At 43.2% G+C, this 15,976-nt stretch overlaps 1 protein-coding gene across 5 annotated transcripts in view; it reads right to left on the bottom strand.

Moving 5' to 3' along the window:
• Positions 1-4,698: 4,698 nt before the first annotated feature.
• Positions 4,699-15,976, bottom strand: part of plekhm1 (pleckstrin homology domain containing, family M (with RUN domain) member 1) — a 77,370-nt gene continuing 66,092 nt past the window's right edge. For 2 of the 5 annotated variants that reach the window (XR_010969056.1, XR_010969058.1), the window contains exons 12-13: positions 6,764-6,993; positions 6,425-6,506 (exon numbers count right to left, since the gene is read on the bottom strand). Coding sequence is in view for 1 of the 5 variants with exons in the window: in XM_068013213.1 (XP_067869314.1) it covers positions 6,398-6,506 (109 nt within the window). In the remaining 4 variants the exon portion in view is untranslated. Of the gene's footprint in view, positions 6,507-6,763; positions 6,994-15,204; positions 15,367-15,976 lie in introns of all 5 variants that reach the window. The other 3 variants (XR_010969059.1, XR_010969057.1, XM_068013213.1) reach the window with 3 other exon arrangements.

Here is a 15,976-nt window from a genome sequence, read left to right on the forward strand (position 1 = left end):
CTACAGGGCCAGATCATTTTTATTTGTAACTGCTGTGCTGTCCAGTGAGGGCACCTCCATGTTGAGGCGCCATCATGGTCCCCAACCTGCCTCAGCAGCGCCCACCTCACCAGCTGGGCTCCCATGGCTATAGAGCTGCCAGCACTCTGATTGGGCAGACAGCAGATATCCTGTCCACCGTCCTTATTAGGATGGCAAGCTCGGAGGCAGAAAATCAGGAGCCCGCCATCCAGCAGATTGAGATGCCGGCATCACTGCTGGCAAATGAGGGCTCGGGACCCCATTTAGCCACGACATCGGGGTCCCTGGGGGAAATCTCTACTCTATGACATTTTAGTATGATTTCTGACTTTTAACATATCACTTTAATATGATTTATCTGGTCAAAATTATTGTACTTTTAAAAAATATATAAATTTAAATTTTGAAAATATCTAAATGTTTAATTTTGTAAAATTGTTTGCTAAAAATGTGATTTTCCAATGCCTTTTTACTGCAGTAGCCTTTTTTCAGTTTTTGTAGTGCAGTGACTAAGTTATGCCCACGATTGCCTTCTGGTTTTGCCCGTACTAACCTGCGCTGTTGGGCCTCTCTGCACTCCACAGCAGGAGGGAATCCTCCCTCAAGGCAGCCAAAGTTCTCGCCACTGGAATCATGGTAGGGTTATGCAGAGAATTTATTCAATGCCAGTGGCGAACACCACCAAAATCTAGGCCAATGACTAGTTACGACAACGATAATGATCAATGTAAAAGAGTTGCTGCCTGGGACACCAGGAGAACCCCTGCTCTTCAAATAATGCATTAGGATCACATCCACATACCTGAACATGCAGTCAGAGGCTCTGTTAAACATCTCGTCTGAAAGATGACACCTCCAACAATGCAGCACTCCTTCAGTGCTTTACTCAAATGACAAGTCTCGAAGCAGGCTTTATTTTTCTGACCCAATGGTGAGCCGGCTACCAAATGAGCCAATTTTCTTGTCATGGAAAGACAAATGTTCCCGAATTATATCACAATATTTGGTTTCCTCCTGACTTAGTAACCATTCCCTGGCTTCATGCATGCACTTGAACACTGAAACTTAATTGCCCAGGTATGTCCTGTCCACAAAAAGCAGGACAAATCCAATCCAGCCTATGCCACCCCATCAGTCTACTTTCAGTCATCAGCAAAGTGATGGAAGGTGTCATTGACAGTACTATCAAGTGGCACTTACTCAGCAATAACCTGCACACAATGCTTAGTTTGGGTTCCGCCAGGGGCACCTGGCTCCAGACTTCATTACAGCCTTGGTCCAAATATTGACAAAAGAGCTGAATTCCAGAAGTGAGGTAAGAGAGTGATTACTCTTGACATCAAAGCTGCATTTGACCCAACGTGGCATCAAGGAGCCTGGGCAAAACTGAAGTCAATAGGAATCGGGGACAAACTCTCCACTGGTTGGAGTCACACCTAACACAAAGGAAGATGGTTGTGGGTGTTGGAGGCCACTCATCTCATTCTCAAGAGAGTCGCTGCAGGACTTGTTCAGGGTAGTGTCCTAGGCCCAAGCATCTTCAGCTACCTCATCAATGATCTTCTGTCCATCAGAAGGCCAGAACTGGGGATGTTAGCTGATTATTTCACAGTACTCTGCACCATGAACAACTCCTCAGATACTGAAACAGTCCTTGAGGCATGCAGCAAAACCTGGACAACATTCAGGCTTGGGGTGGCAAGTAACACTATTGCCAGGCAAGTGCCAGGCAATGACCATCTGCAACGAGAGAATCTGACCATCGCCCCTCAACAGCATTACCATTGCTGAATCCCCCACCATCAACATCCTGGGGTTACCATTGACCAGAAACTTAACTGGACTAGCTATATAAATGCAGTGGCTACAAGAGCAGATCAGAGGCTGGGAATTCTGCAGTGAGTAATTCACCTCCTGACTCCCCAAAGCCTGTCCACCATTTACAAAGCACAAGTCAGGAGTACTCTTCAGATGCCTGGATGGGTGCAGCTCCAACACTCAAGAAACATGACATCATCCAGGACAAAGCAGCCCGCTCGATCGGCACACCACCCACCACCTTATACATTCATTCTCTCCACCACTGACACACAGTGGCAGCAGTGTGTACCATCTACAATATGCACTGTAGCAACTTGCCAAGGCTCCTTCGACAGCAACATCTAAACCCATGATCTCTACCACCTAGAACAAGGGCAGCAGCTGCATGGGAATGCCACCACCTCCAAGTACCCTTCGAAGCCACACATCATCCTAACTTTGAACAATATTGCCATTCTTTCACGATCACTGGGTCAAAAACCTGGAACTGTGGGTATACCTACACCACATGGACTGCAGTGGTTCAAAAAGGCTCACCATCACATTCGTAAGGACAATTAGGAATGGGCAACAAATTCTGGCCTTGCCAGCGACACTCACATCCCATGAACAAGTAAAGAAGTAAATTTGCGAACAAATTTTGCCTATGCCTATAATTTTTTGAAAAGCAAAGCACATGGCATTCCTAAAAGCCTTCTTGCCAACATCAGCACACTTCTATATTTGTTTTTATATGTGAAACTATTCTGGCACTGCCTAAAGCATTAGTAACTCACAATGGTGTTCTCAATGAACTGAGACATCTCACAAGCTGGATTCGAGAGTCTGATACTAGTCATTTCTATTGACTTCCAAAGCCAAGGCCAATTGTGAGAAACTGGTTCTTTTATTATGAATAGAAATGATTCGAGATGGAATTGATTCCAATATTTATCATTTTAATTTACATTTACATAGTGTCTTTAACATAGTAAAATGCGTTTTACAGTGAGAGTCAGAGCGAGCAGGAGCTGGTGAGATATTATGGAAAGATTGAGGGGAGTGGTTACAAGGAAGTGTTTGAAGATTGGGAGAATTGCGCAGGATGGAGGAGGTTTGGAAAAGAGATCCATACTGAGCACTCAGATGGCTGAAGGCTCTGCCATTCATGATAAAATAGGGTGGACTTGCAGGTGAAGGAAGCAGTTTTGGTAAAGGTGATGAACTGACGTGAGGTTTGAAATTCAGCTGAGATTCAAGCAGGACAACAAAGTTGCGAATCATGAGGTGGGCATCCAGGAAGGTGAAGCTTTTTAAGTTAAAAGATTTAATTGGTCATTTATCTCCTTGCTGTTTGTGGGATCTTGCTTTGTGCAAATCGACTGCTACGTGTCTGCACATTACAACAGTAATTCATTGATTGAAACATTTGGGAAGCATTCAGGGGTATGAAAAGTGCTAAAAATAATCCAAGTTCTTTTAATACTGCTGATGATGGGCAACTTTCATCATGTGTAACTTCTGTCAAGCTTAGGAAAGTGTAACATGACCACTTTGCCTCGCAGAAAGCTACTTTGCTCAGGCTGATATGCTGCAGGACTAAGCTTCACGTCACAGGTGAATTTACTGACACAGGATTTTTCATGCAACCTCCCTTCCCACCACCCCCCACCCCGGCACCGATTGAGGGGCTGGCGGCTGCTGATCTCTGCTTGTTCCAGGTCCCGTTTACCGGGTGGTGGTGGCACCTTTGTTCGGCGGTGAGTTTCATCTGTTGACTTTTTTCTATTAAAATAAAACCACCTAGTGTGTTGCATAACGTGCGCCTGAGAGGTGTCAAAATCCTCAGATATAACCACTTCAGAATCAGTAAACTGAAAACATTCATCAGCAGTCCGAAGGTCTAACTGCACTACCCTTCGAAACGCCATTTTGGCCCAGATCAAAGGTGCAAGAAGTCAGAAATTCCTTTATGATCAATCCTGGGCATCATCAATGATCAAAGCCACTGCAAATATTATCCTGAAGACAGACTTCAACCCAAATGGAAACATCCACTTGCTAGAAATGGAGAATATAATCCCAAACATTATTGATAATTGTACAATTATCTGTTTACATTCCTTTGAAGGATGATTGATCCTGGGTGTCATCCTTGAAAGCTGATGCTTCCTGGGTAGCATTAATCATCCTTGTTCAAATGTAGTACAGACACTTCCATTCACAACCTGCAGATCATTCCAATTTATGCATAAACTGCTTTAAATTATTACATTACCTTTAGATCATGCTCAGTTCATTCATATATATTGTCTATAAATGTGTAAATACTTCAGGTTTGCAGTATTTGAAGCCAGGTAGTGTCTTTTAAATTTACTGAAACACCAGTTGTTCACCACTACATTAAATGCGAGAATAAACCCCAATGTTTAAGTCCAAATAATTTCAATTCAACTGAAGCAAATTTGTCCAGTTCATACTTTGAGATGAATATGATTTACTCCTCATGTGACTAGCTGCTGATTTCTGCTGGGAGCAGGAGGTGGCTGCCAGAGGTTTTCTGTTTAGCAAAAATAATCGAAAAAGGGGAACCAGCATAGTCACCACATCCATACATGCCCCTCCTCCTCGTGATCACCGAAGAGAAATGAAGGAGTAAAATGTTAAATTCTGATGGGGAAGGGGGTGAAGAGAAGGTGGCACGCCAGAGAGAGCATGAGAGACGGAGGTGTGCTGGAGCCAGGCTGCTCGAGAGCGAGCACACCAGCCAGAACAAGAGCAGGCAGCACTGACAGGGCATTGGAGCCAATGCACACAGCCAGACCTTTTCACTATTTAGTTTCATTTGGGATAGTTGGCGTCAGGTAATTGAAGATAATGTTTGTCAACATCAAAGCAGCTCTTGTTCTAGAATTCTGAATTGTGAAAAAAAAGTGAAAACCCAGTCAAATGATACCCTTCAGTAAAAAAACAGGTGGAACCTTAGTTCAACCCTTTTGTTAAGATCGTCACACACTTTTGAATTTAAATTAGAGCCCCAAACATTCTTTACATGTTTAAAAATCAAACCTTTAATGACAATATTTTGTTAAGAAAATAGAAATGTCTATAGTCAGTGTTTAGTAAATCTAGTCATGATCTTTGATTGCAATGAAAGCATTAAGTCTGTAATGCCAAAAAGCTGAAAATACAAAAAAGTACAAAATTTAAGAATATTTTATGGCTGTTATGTCCTGCTAAAGTTGGAAGACCACAAGGAGCTTTACAAACTTGTAACACAAGCCATAATAAATCCAGGATGGTTTTGAAGCATCCAATATTCTTGTGTAGTTTTGAATCTCTGTGCAATTAAACAGCTCTGTAAACCTTTGCTGCTTCTGGAATTCTTCTTTTCTATAATGATGCACAAAAGTCCAGATATGTCTGCCAGAATTATAAACATTTCTGTATGGCAGACAGATTTAAACACAGAACAGGAATTATTTGCACCAAGCTGCCCACAAAGGCAAGTTAGTTCACAAACGCAAGTGTTACGTGGTGCATCAACTTTCATTTTGAATGCTTTTGGTATTGAAGATTTTAAAAAGTGCTGCAGCTTAGCACCTTTGTACTTTCCCATCTAAATTGGCCCAAAATGGCTGCAGATTCCCATTGAAAAGAAGCATAATTTCATAAACTACAGATAGGAAAGATTAAATTTGCACTGATTTACGCAGAATGTTTTATAAGATGTTATTAAAATGAATCTAGCTACCTGATACAAATGCATGAGGATCATAATGATCAGTAACTCAAATGAACGATCTCAAGTTAATTGGTTTGGAAACCTGTTATCTGCATCACTGTTAATCTCTTAAAAACAAAAAAAACTCAAAAGAAAACAGACATGAAATCTCTGATTAGCAAGAAAAGTGCACACACCCTTTTGGCACGAGTGTTAAAGTACAGTAGACATCCTGCCGTACAGGTGAAAATTCAAATATTCCTTGTGTATTTACAAGGGCTAGTTTGCAAAGTGCAATTCGAAGCAAAGTCTAACAAATCTTTATATAGTTATTTTCATCTGTGAATACCATATGTATATATACTGTACATGCGATGTACACTTAATATTCTCACAAACTGGTGATATAGTTTACATGTTTGAACAAATCTACATGTATGGATTCAAAAATAATTGAAGCATAACAAAAGATGGAAATCTACAAGTTGAACATGTTCTACCAACATATATGAAGTGGGTGAGGTTGAACTCCAGCTGCAGGCAACCTTCTTAATAACAGATCCCATCTTAGCAGTGCACCAGTGTCTAAACTCAATCTACATCAGCCTCATTACAGAGGAAAAAGCACCACACACCTAAGCGTGAGGTACGTAGGTGCCTGATAGTTCTCTCGAAAGGAAGTGGATGAGGAGTTTCTGCTTTCGGAAATGGTTGTGGATAAGTTCATACTGCACCATTTTTGATCAGGGTTGTGTTACCCTTGAAAGCTGCAGAAATTCGTTGAAGATCTATACACAGTAGAGAGCTCATCTCCTTTATCCCACGCATTTGGTCTTCAATGCAGACCAAGTGTTAACGCTCCATTTTGAACTCCTGATACCTTTGTTTGCGCACACAGCGTGGACATGAAAGGACCCCAGCCTTGCAAATCTTGTGGAAGACAGTCCTGCACTCTTTGCACCTGAGTAGTGAAAGGAAAAAATTGATCATTTGTGGGGCTGTCAATTAATTGCAGTTAATTTTGACGATTAACGTGTTCATTTTTTCTGGGACAGTAATGTTTTTAAACACATTAATCGCGGAAGTTACAGAAATAAAATTGGAATTCAAAAATGAAAGAGCTCCGATGTTCCATACTTTATTTTCAAACACCACCAACCCTTTCTCTTGTATCTTCAAATATAAAACTAGTTTACCCGACAATGAAACTTCTGTTACCTGCCTCAGACGTTACTGATTCCTAGCCATCCGACACCTTTTAGCTAGGAAGTGTACAATCAGGAAAATAAAAAAATATTAAGGAGATAGTAGGTCAGAGAGTAATGGTGCTTGCCACTTGATGTTGCATGGCTGCTGGGGTGGGAGGTGGAGGATGAGGGCCAGACAGTGGGCCAGACAGAAAGATGCCATGTTTGGTTGGATGCAGCAGAGCAGGGCAGAAAGCCATCCTTAAAAAAAGTGAAGTTAAAAGTAAGTATAGAAAACAGGCCTGTCAAGTAAATCAAAAATAAAAAAAAAATGATTAAAGTGGAATCAATATTCAACAGAATGCGTTCGAATGAAAATAAAGAGAGCAAACTAAAGTATTTTGAAGTGAAGCACTAAAAAGTATTGTTGCCAAGCTTATATTTTATAAACTGCATGATTCATTTGACAGAAAGACCTGTATCTATTGTCGAATTGAGTTCCAATATCACAGAAGTGCTCTTTACAATAAACATGTCTGAGTTTTTCTATATATATTTAGAGATACAGCACTGAAACAGACCCTTCGGCCCACCGAGTCTGTGCCGACCATCAACAACCCATTTATACTAATCCTACACTAATTCCATATTCCTACCACATCCCCACCTGTCCCTTTATTTCCCTACCACCTACCTATAAGTGGTCATTGGATAGACATATGGATGTAAATGGAATAGGGTAGGTCAGATGATCGGCGCAACATCGAGGGCCGAAGGGCCTGCACTGCGCTGTAATATTCTACTTCTAATTCTAATTTACGAAGAACGATTTATAATGGCCAATTTACCTATCAACCTGCAAGTCTTTGGCATGTGGGAGGAAACTGGAGCACCCGGAGGAAACTCACGCAGACACAGGGAGAACTTGCAAACTCCACACAGGCAGCACCCAGAATTGAACCCGGGTCGCTGGAGCTGAGAGGCTGCGGTGCTAACCACTGCGCCACCCCATAAGAATATAATTGGGCAATATCAGTAATAAAACAAACTTGAATGAGATAGATGCAGTAATTGTAGCAACTCAAATATGCAATTAAAACTAAGATTACCTGATTAGAGTTTAACTTTTTGATCTTTTGATTGCCCTGTTAAATTGATTTGAGAGAGAAAACAGAATCTCTCACTGCTAAAAAGTTCAAAGGTTTGGTTAGTAAATGATCCTGCAATACAGTGCAGTAAAACAAATAAATAAAAGGCTGTGAGATATGATCAATGATACAAGCACATCAATAATACAAATACTTAAGGGTTTAATATAGTATTAGGCCTCAGCCATCAATATGGCTGTCCCATAGTTCTTAAAGGGATGTCAATGTATTTTCTCTTTTTTTTAAGGGTATATTCTATTTGACCTACATTCAAAGGAAAAAGAATGGCATTGCATAGCATGTGGTCCAATATTCATCCGAATGAATGCGTAGTTTGAGGTATACAACCTAAAATGATACACTTGCCTCTGGGACTTGGATTCAAATACAGTCCCAATTGATGGGATGCAAATCTGTTCCCTCTGCTATCTGTAAGAGTGCCTGAGTGAAATGATAATTCCCAATCCATTTCTTATTGGGTATAGGTCCAGAGTACAAAACTACTCTAAATTCAGCATTCATGTGGAGTTGCACTCGGAGAAGCCATAAAGCAATGCAAAAATGCGGCATTGGAGCTTTAAGGGATATTTTGAAAGAGTGAGGCTGAAGCACATTGTTTGCACAGAGTAGATGTGCAGCTTTAATTTGCAACTAATTTTGCTGCATATGACTTGGCACTGCTTCATGCAAACACAATGCGTCCAAACACTCCTCAACTTGAACATAAAATTTATGAGTTGAAAAAAAATGGGCATAGAATTAGCACTGCAGTACTCAAAAGGGTTATCATTAAGAGTACTGCAATTAACTTAGTCTCATTCACAACAGGAGTATTCACTCAATTCTTGAAAAAAAAAGCAAAAAAGATATGCTCCTACCATTCAGGTCACAATCATCATGTTTGTAAACTCTGTCCATTGGATTACATACAGAAATAGGGAACATGGAACACCAACACTGAGTTTGAAAGAATAGGAAGTAAATGGGATTGGATAAACCTGCAAGCTTGTAATTTTCAGCTCAATGTTACAGCTATTAGCTCATATTATTGGATTGTAGCACAGTAGTTATGTTACTGGACTAATGATTTAGAGACCGGAGTTAAAATCCCACCATACCAGCTGGGGAATTTAAATTCAGTGAATTAAATAAATCTGGAATAAAAAGCTAGCACCAATAATGGTGACCATGAAACTACTCAATTATCATAAAAACCCATCTTGTTCAATAATGTCTTTTAGGGAAGAAACTCTGCCATCCTTACCTGGTCCAGCCTATATGTGACTGCAGACCCAAGGCAATGTGATTGACTCTGAAATGGCCTAGCAAGACACTCAGTTTTGTAGCAGTTAGATACAAAAAAGTCTAAGAATAAAACCTGACGAACCAGATACAACAAATGCACACCCAGCCAATCAACACTGCATAGTCCTCCGCACTAACATCTGAGGACTTGTATTAAAATTGGGAGAACTGTCACATAGACTATTCAAGTAACAGCCTGACGCAGTCATGCTCACAGAATCATACCTTATAGCCAATGTCCCAGAGTCCTCCATCCCCAGAGGTGGCAGCATAATGGCATGCAGTTGGAAGGAGAGGCCCTGAGAGTCCTCAACATTGATTCCGGCATCATGACGTCTCATGGCATTAGGTCAAACATGGGCAAGGAAACCTACTGCCATTCTTCAGCTGATGAACTGGTGCTCCTCCATGTTGAACACTACTTGGAAGAAGCACTGAGGGTAGCCAGGGCCCAGAATATACTCTGGGTGGGGGATGTCAGCACTCACCAACAGCAACTCAGTAGAATCACAATTAACTGAGCTGCCAGATTGGGCCTTTGGCATGTGGTGAGACCCCCAACATGGGGGGGAAATCCTACTTGATTTCACCCACACCGATGCATCTACCCACAATAGTTTAGGTAGGAGTGACGACCGGACAATTCTTGTGGAGACAAAGTCCCGTCTTCACACCGAGGACATCCTCCATCTTATGTGGCATTAAGGGAATGGTAGCACAGTGATAATGTTACTAGACTAGTAACCCAGAGGCCTGCACTAATGCTCTGGAGACAGGAGTTCAAATACGGCAGCTGGGGAATTTCAATTCAATCAATTAAATAAATCTGGAATTAAAAGCTAGTCTTAGCAATGGTGACCTTGACACTACCAGATTGTCCTAAAAAACCTACTGAGAACATCCTCCATTGGTTTGCACTGGATTGCTGATTTGGGGCTGCATTAGAGTGCTAAAGTGGGAGTTTGGTGAGGAGGGAGCGAGGAGCTCCTTTCATTTCCTACCGGTCCTCAAAGCATAAGGGGAGCCGAGAGTTTCCAAAGAGCACAGCTGACTGGTGAGTAAGTCCTGGTGAGTATTTTTCAAACTGGATTGAATTGTAAGTCATTGTTTTAGCAAGACTTAGTTGATTTTTTTTTATTATAATAGTCTTCTAAAGTTTTAAATTTAAAGGTTTAGTCATGGCAGGAGAGCTTAAAGCCGTGGTTTGCTCCTCTTGCTGCATGTGGGAATCCGGGAACATTTCCAGTCCCCGGGACCAGCATGTGTGTAGGAAGTGTGTCCAGCTGCAGCTCCTGGAAGCTCGGGTTTCAGAGTTGGAAACACTGTGGAGCATCCACGAGTCTGAGAGCATCTTGGATAGCATGTTTAGAGAGGTGGTCACACCGCAGCTGAAGGAATTTGAGGAAGGAAGGGAATGGGTGACCACCAGGCAGTCCAAGAGAAACAGGCCGGTAGTTCAGGAGTCCTCTGGGATCCTGCTTGCAAACTAGTATTCCATTTTGGAGGCTGATGAGGCTGGTTCCTCCAGGAAGTGCGGACAGAGCCAAGCTTCTGGCACCACAAGCAGCCTGTCTGCACAGGAAGGGGGAAAGAGAGGAAGAGCAATAATAATAGGGGATTCTATAGTCAGGGGAACAGATAGGCGCTACTGAGGCCGTCAACGTGACTCCAGGATGATGTGTTGCCTCCCTGGTGCCAGGGTCCGGGATGTCACTGAACAGCTGCAGGGCATCCTGAAGGGGGAGGGTGATAAGGCAGAGGTCATGGTACATGTTGGTACCAATGGCATAGGTAGAAAGAGGGATGAGGTCTTGCATCAACAATTCAGGGAGTTAGGCAGTAGACGGAAAAGCAGGATCTCTCGGGTTGTAATCTCTGGATTACTCAGTGTCACGTGCTAGCGAGTATAGAAATAGGAGAATAGCAAAGATGAATACGTGGCTTAAGAGTTGGTGCAGGAGGGAGGGTTTTAGATTCCTGGACCACTGGGACCATTTCTGGGGAAGGTGGGACCTGTACACGCAGGACGGTCTACATCTGAACCAGTGAGGGACTAACATCCTTGCTGGCGGGTTTGCTAGTGCTGTTGGGAGGAGTTTATAATAATTTGGCAGGGGGAGGGGACGCAGACTCCTAGCAGAATAGGGACACAGCTAAACACAGGAAAGCAAACAAGTCAGAGGGAATACAGCGGAAGTAAGTTTCAAGGGAGTAAGACCAGAATGGATGGCCTCTACTTTAATGCTCGGAGTATTACAGGTAAAACGGAAGAGTTAAGGGCAAGGATTGACACGTGGAATTGTGATATAGTAGCCATCACGGAGACATGGTTGAGGGAGGGGCAGGATTGGCAGCTCAATATCCCGGGATATAGAATCTTCAGGCGAGACAGAGGAGAGGGTAAAAGAGGAGGGGGCATTGCAATATTAGTTAAGGAGTTAGTTACTGCAGTAAGGAGAGATGATATCTTGGAGGGGGCATCAAATGAAGCTTTATGGGTAGAGTTTAGGAATAAAAAAGGCACAGCCTCATTGCTAGGTGTTTATTATAGACCCCCCAGACAGTCAGCGGGAAATTGAGGAGCAAATATGTGCGCAATTCGCAGAGGTGTGTAAAAATAATAGGGTAATTATATTAGGTGATTTCAACTTTCCCAACATTAATTCGGATAGTCATGGTGTTAAGGGCTTAGATGGAGTGGAGTTCTTAAAATGTATACAGGAGAACTTTTTAGCTCAATATGTAGAGGATCCAACTAGGGAGGGTGCAGTGCTGGACCGAATTCTGGGGAATGAAGCCGGACAGGTGGTTGATGTGTTGGTGGGGGAAGCATTTTGGTGATAGCGACCACAACATGGTACAATTTAAGCTTGTTATGGAGAAAGAAATAAACAAGTTGCAAAAAAAGGTTTTGGATTGGGGGAAGAGCGAATTTTAGTAAAATAAGGCAGGATCTGGCCAAGGTAGACTGGAAAGAGTTACTCGTTGGGAAATCTACAGAAGAGCAATGGGGGGCATTCAAAAAGGAAATGGGGAGGGTAAAGGCCCAACATGTTCCCTCCAGGGTAATAGGTAAGAGCAACAAGCCCGGAGAACCATGGATGACCAGAAACATTCAGGGTACGATGAGAAGGAAAATAGATGTTTTTAGCAAACACAAGGAGAGCAAATCAACGGAAGCATTAGTGGAGTGCAGCAAGTGTAGGATGGAGCTTAAGAAAGCAATTAGGAGAGTAAAGAGGGGATATGAGAAAGCTCTGGCTGATAAAAGTAGGGAAAATCCCAAGATATTCTATAAGTATATCAATGGGAAGAGGATAACCAGGGAAACAGTAGGACCCATTATGGACCAAGGGGAAAATCTGTGGGTGGAGCCAGAGGACATTGGTAGGGTGTTGAATGAATACTTCACATCTGTCTTCACCCAAGAGAATGAGAAAGTAGATATGGAACTCAGAGAGACAGACTGTGAGGTTCTTGAGCAAATTGTCATAGGGAGTGACAAGGTATTGGAGGTTTTGTCAGGCTTAAAAGTGGACAAATCTCCAGGTCCGGATGATTTGTGTCCCAGGACGCTGTGGGAGGCGTGGGTGGAGATTGCAGGGGCTCTGACCCAAATTTTTAATTCCTCCCTGGCCACGGGGGAGGTGCCAGAGGCTGGAGAACAGCTAATGTGGTCCCACTATTTAAGAAAGGTTGTAGAGATAAGCCAGGGAACTACAGGCCAGTGAGTCTCATGTCAGTGGTAGGGAAACTATTGGAGAAAATTCTGAAGGAGAGAATCTATCTCCACTTGGAGAGGCAAAATTTGATTAAGAATAGTCAGCAAGGCTTTGTCAGAGGGAGGTCATGCCTAACAAATTTGATTGAATTTTTTGAGCATGTGACCAGGTGTGTAGATGAGGGTAGTGCAGTTGATGTAGTTTACATGGACTTCAGCAAAGCCTCTGACAAGGTCCCACGTGGGAGAAAGCAAATGCACATGGGATACAGGGTAACTTGATAAGGTGGATTCAAAATTGGCTTAGCTGTAGGAGACAGAGAGCGATGACAGACGGCTGTTTTAGTGACTGGAAGCCAGTGTCCAGTGGCGTACCACAGGGATCTGTGCTGGGTCCCCTATTGTTTCTCATTTATATAAACGACATAGATGACTATGTGGGGGTAGGATCAGTAAGCTCGCGGATGACAAAGATTGGCCAAGTGGTTAACAGTGAGGTTGAGTGTCTTGGGTTACAGGAAGTTACAGGAAGATATGGACAGGATGCTCAAATGGGCAGAAAAGTGGCAGATGGAATTTAACCCTGAAAAGTGTGAAGTGATACACTTTGGAAGGAGTAATGTGACACGGAAGTATTCAATGAATGGCCTGATACTGGGAAGTTCCGAGGTACAAAGGAACCTTGGCATGTTTGTCCATAGATCTCTGAAGGCAGAAGAGCAGGTTAATAGGGTGGTGAAAAAGGCATGTGGGAGACTTGCCTTTATCAATCGAGGCATAGATTACAAAAGCAGGGAGGTCATGTTGGAGTTGTATAGAACTTTGGTTAGGCCACAGCTGGAGTACTGTGTGCAATTCTGGTCACCGCATTATAGGAAGTATGTGATTGCACTGGAGGGGGTGCAGAGGCGATTCACCAGGATGTTGCCTGGGATGGAACATTTAAGATATGAAGAGAGGTTGGATAGGCTTGGGTTGTTTTCGCTGGAGCAGAGAAGACTGAGGGGTGACCTGATCAAGGTGTACAAGATTATGAGGGGCATGGACAGGGTGGATAGGGAGCAGCTGTTCCCCTAGTTGAAGGATCAGTTACGAGGGAACACAAGTTTAAGGTGAGGGGCAGGCGGTTTAAGGGGGATTTGAGGAAGAACTTTTTTTACCCAGAGGGTGGTGCTGGTCTGGAATGCACTGCCTGGGAGGGTGGTCGAGGCGGGTTGCCTCACATCCTTTAAAAAGTACCTGGATGAGCACTTGGCACGTCATAACATTCAAGGCTATGGGCCAAGTGCTGGCAAATGGGATTAGGTAGACAGGTCAGGTGTCTTTAATGCATCGGTGCAGACTCGATGGCCCGAAAGGCCTCTTCTGCACTGTATTATTCTGTGATTCTGTGTTGTGTGGCACTACCAGCATGCCAAATGGGATAGATTCAGAACAGATCTCGCAGCTCAAAACTGGGCATCCATGAGACAGAGGGCCAGTAGCAGCAGAATTGTATTCAATCACAGCTTGTAAGCTTATAGCCCAGCATATCCTCCACTCTACTATTACCATCAAGCCAGATCAAAGGAGTGCAGGACAGCGTGCCAGGAGCAGCACCAGACATACTTAAAAATAACATGCTAATCTGAAGCTGCACACAGGATTACATGCATGCTATACAGCGGAAACAGCATTTTATAGACAGACCTAAGCAATCCCTGCTTGCTATACAGCGGAAAAAGGATTCTATGGACAGAGCTAAGTGATCTCATAACCAAAGGATCAGATCAAATATCTGCAGTCCTGTCATATCCAATCATGAATGGTGGTGGACAATTAAACAACTAACTGGAGGCTCCATGAAAATCCCCATCCTGAATGATGGCGGAGCCCAGCTTATGAATGCAAGATACAAGGCTGAAGCATTTGCAACCAGCCGAGTGGATGATCCATCGCAGCCTCTTCTTGAGCCCCACCATCACAGATGCCAGTTTTCAGTCAATTTGATTCCTTCCAAATGATACAAGGAACGACTAAGTGCTATGGATACAGCAAAAGGCTAAAGCCCCGAACAACATTCCAGATGTAATGTTGTGAAGATGTGTGTGCCAGAACCAGCAATGCCCCTAGCCAAGCTGTTTCAGTACAGCTACAATACTGATATCTACCTACCTGATAAACTGGAAAATTGCCCAAGTATGTACTGTCCAGAAAAGAAGGGCAAATCCAATCAGCCAATTACCGCCTCAATTGTCTGCTCTCAATCATCAGCAAAGTAATGGAAGGTGTTGGCGATTTTGCGACCAATTCACTCACCAATAATCTGCTTGCCAATGCTCAGGTTGGGTTTCACCAGGGCCACTTGGTTCCAGACCTCATTACAGACTTGAGTTGAACTCCAGTGGCGAGGTGAGAGTGACTGCTCTTGACGTCAAGGCAGCATTTGACCGAGTGTGGCATCAAGGGGTCCTAGTTAAACTGAAGGCAATGTGAGTTAACATGAAAACTCTCCACTGGCAGAAATCATACCTATCATAAAGGAAGATGACTGTGTGGCTGTTGGAGACCAATTGTTTCAGTCCCAGGACATCGCTACAGGAGCTCCTGAGGACAGTGTCCTCTCCCAACAATCTTCAGCTACTTCATCAACGATCAGTCTGTGCCTGCATGCCGCAAGACCTGTATAGCATTCAGGCTTGGGCTGATTATCAGCAAGTAACATATCCGTGCCAGACGACGACCATTTCCAACGAGAGAGAATCTAACTGCCTCCATTGACATTCAATGGCATCACCATTGCTGAATCACTCACCATCTATATTCCGGGGTTATCACTAACCAGAAACCTAACTGAGCCACCTGTATAAATACTGTGGCTACAAAAGCAGGTCAGAGACTAGGTAATCTGCAGCAAGTAACTAACCTCCCGATTCCCCAAAACCTTTTCACCATCTACAAGGCACAAGTCTGGAGTGTGAAGGAATACTCTCCACTTGCGTGGATGCATACAGCTCGAACAACACTCAAGAAGCTTAACAACATCCAAGACAAAGCAGGCCTTTTGATTGTCAACCCCTGCACCACCTTA

The sequence above is a fragment of the Heterodontus francisci genome, chromosome 33 (assembly GCF_036365525.1).
Source record: "Heterodontus francisci isolate sHetFra1 chromosome 33, sHetFra1.hap1, whole genome shotgun sequence".
Classification (NCBI taxonomy): Eukaryota; Metazoa; Chordata; class Chondrichthyes; order Heterodontiformes; family Heterodontidae; genus Heterodontus; species Heterodontus francisci.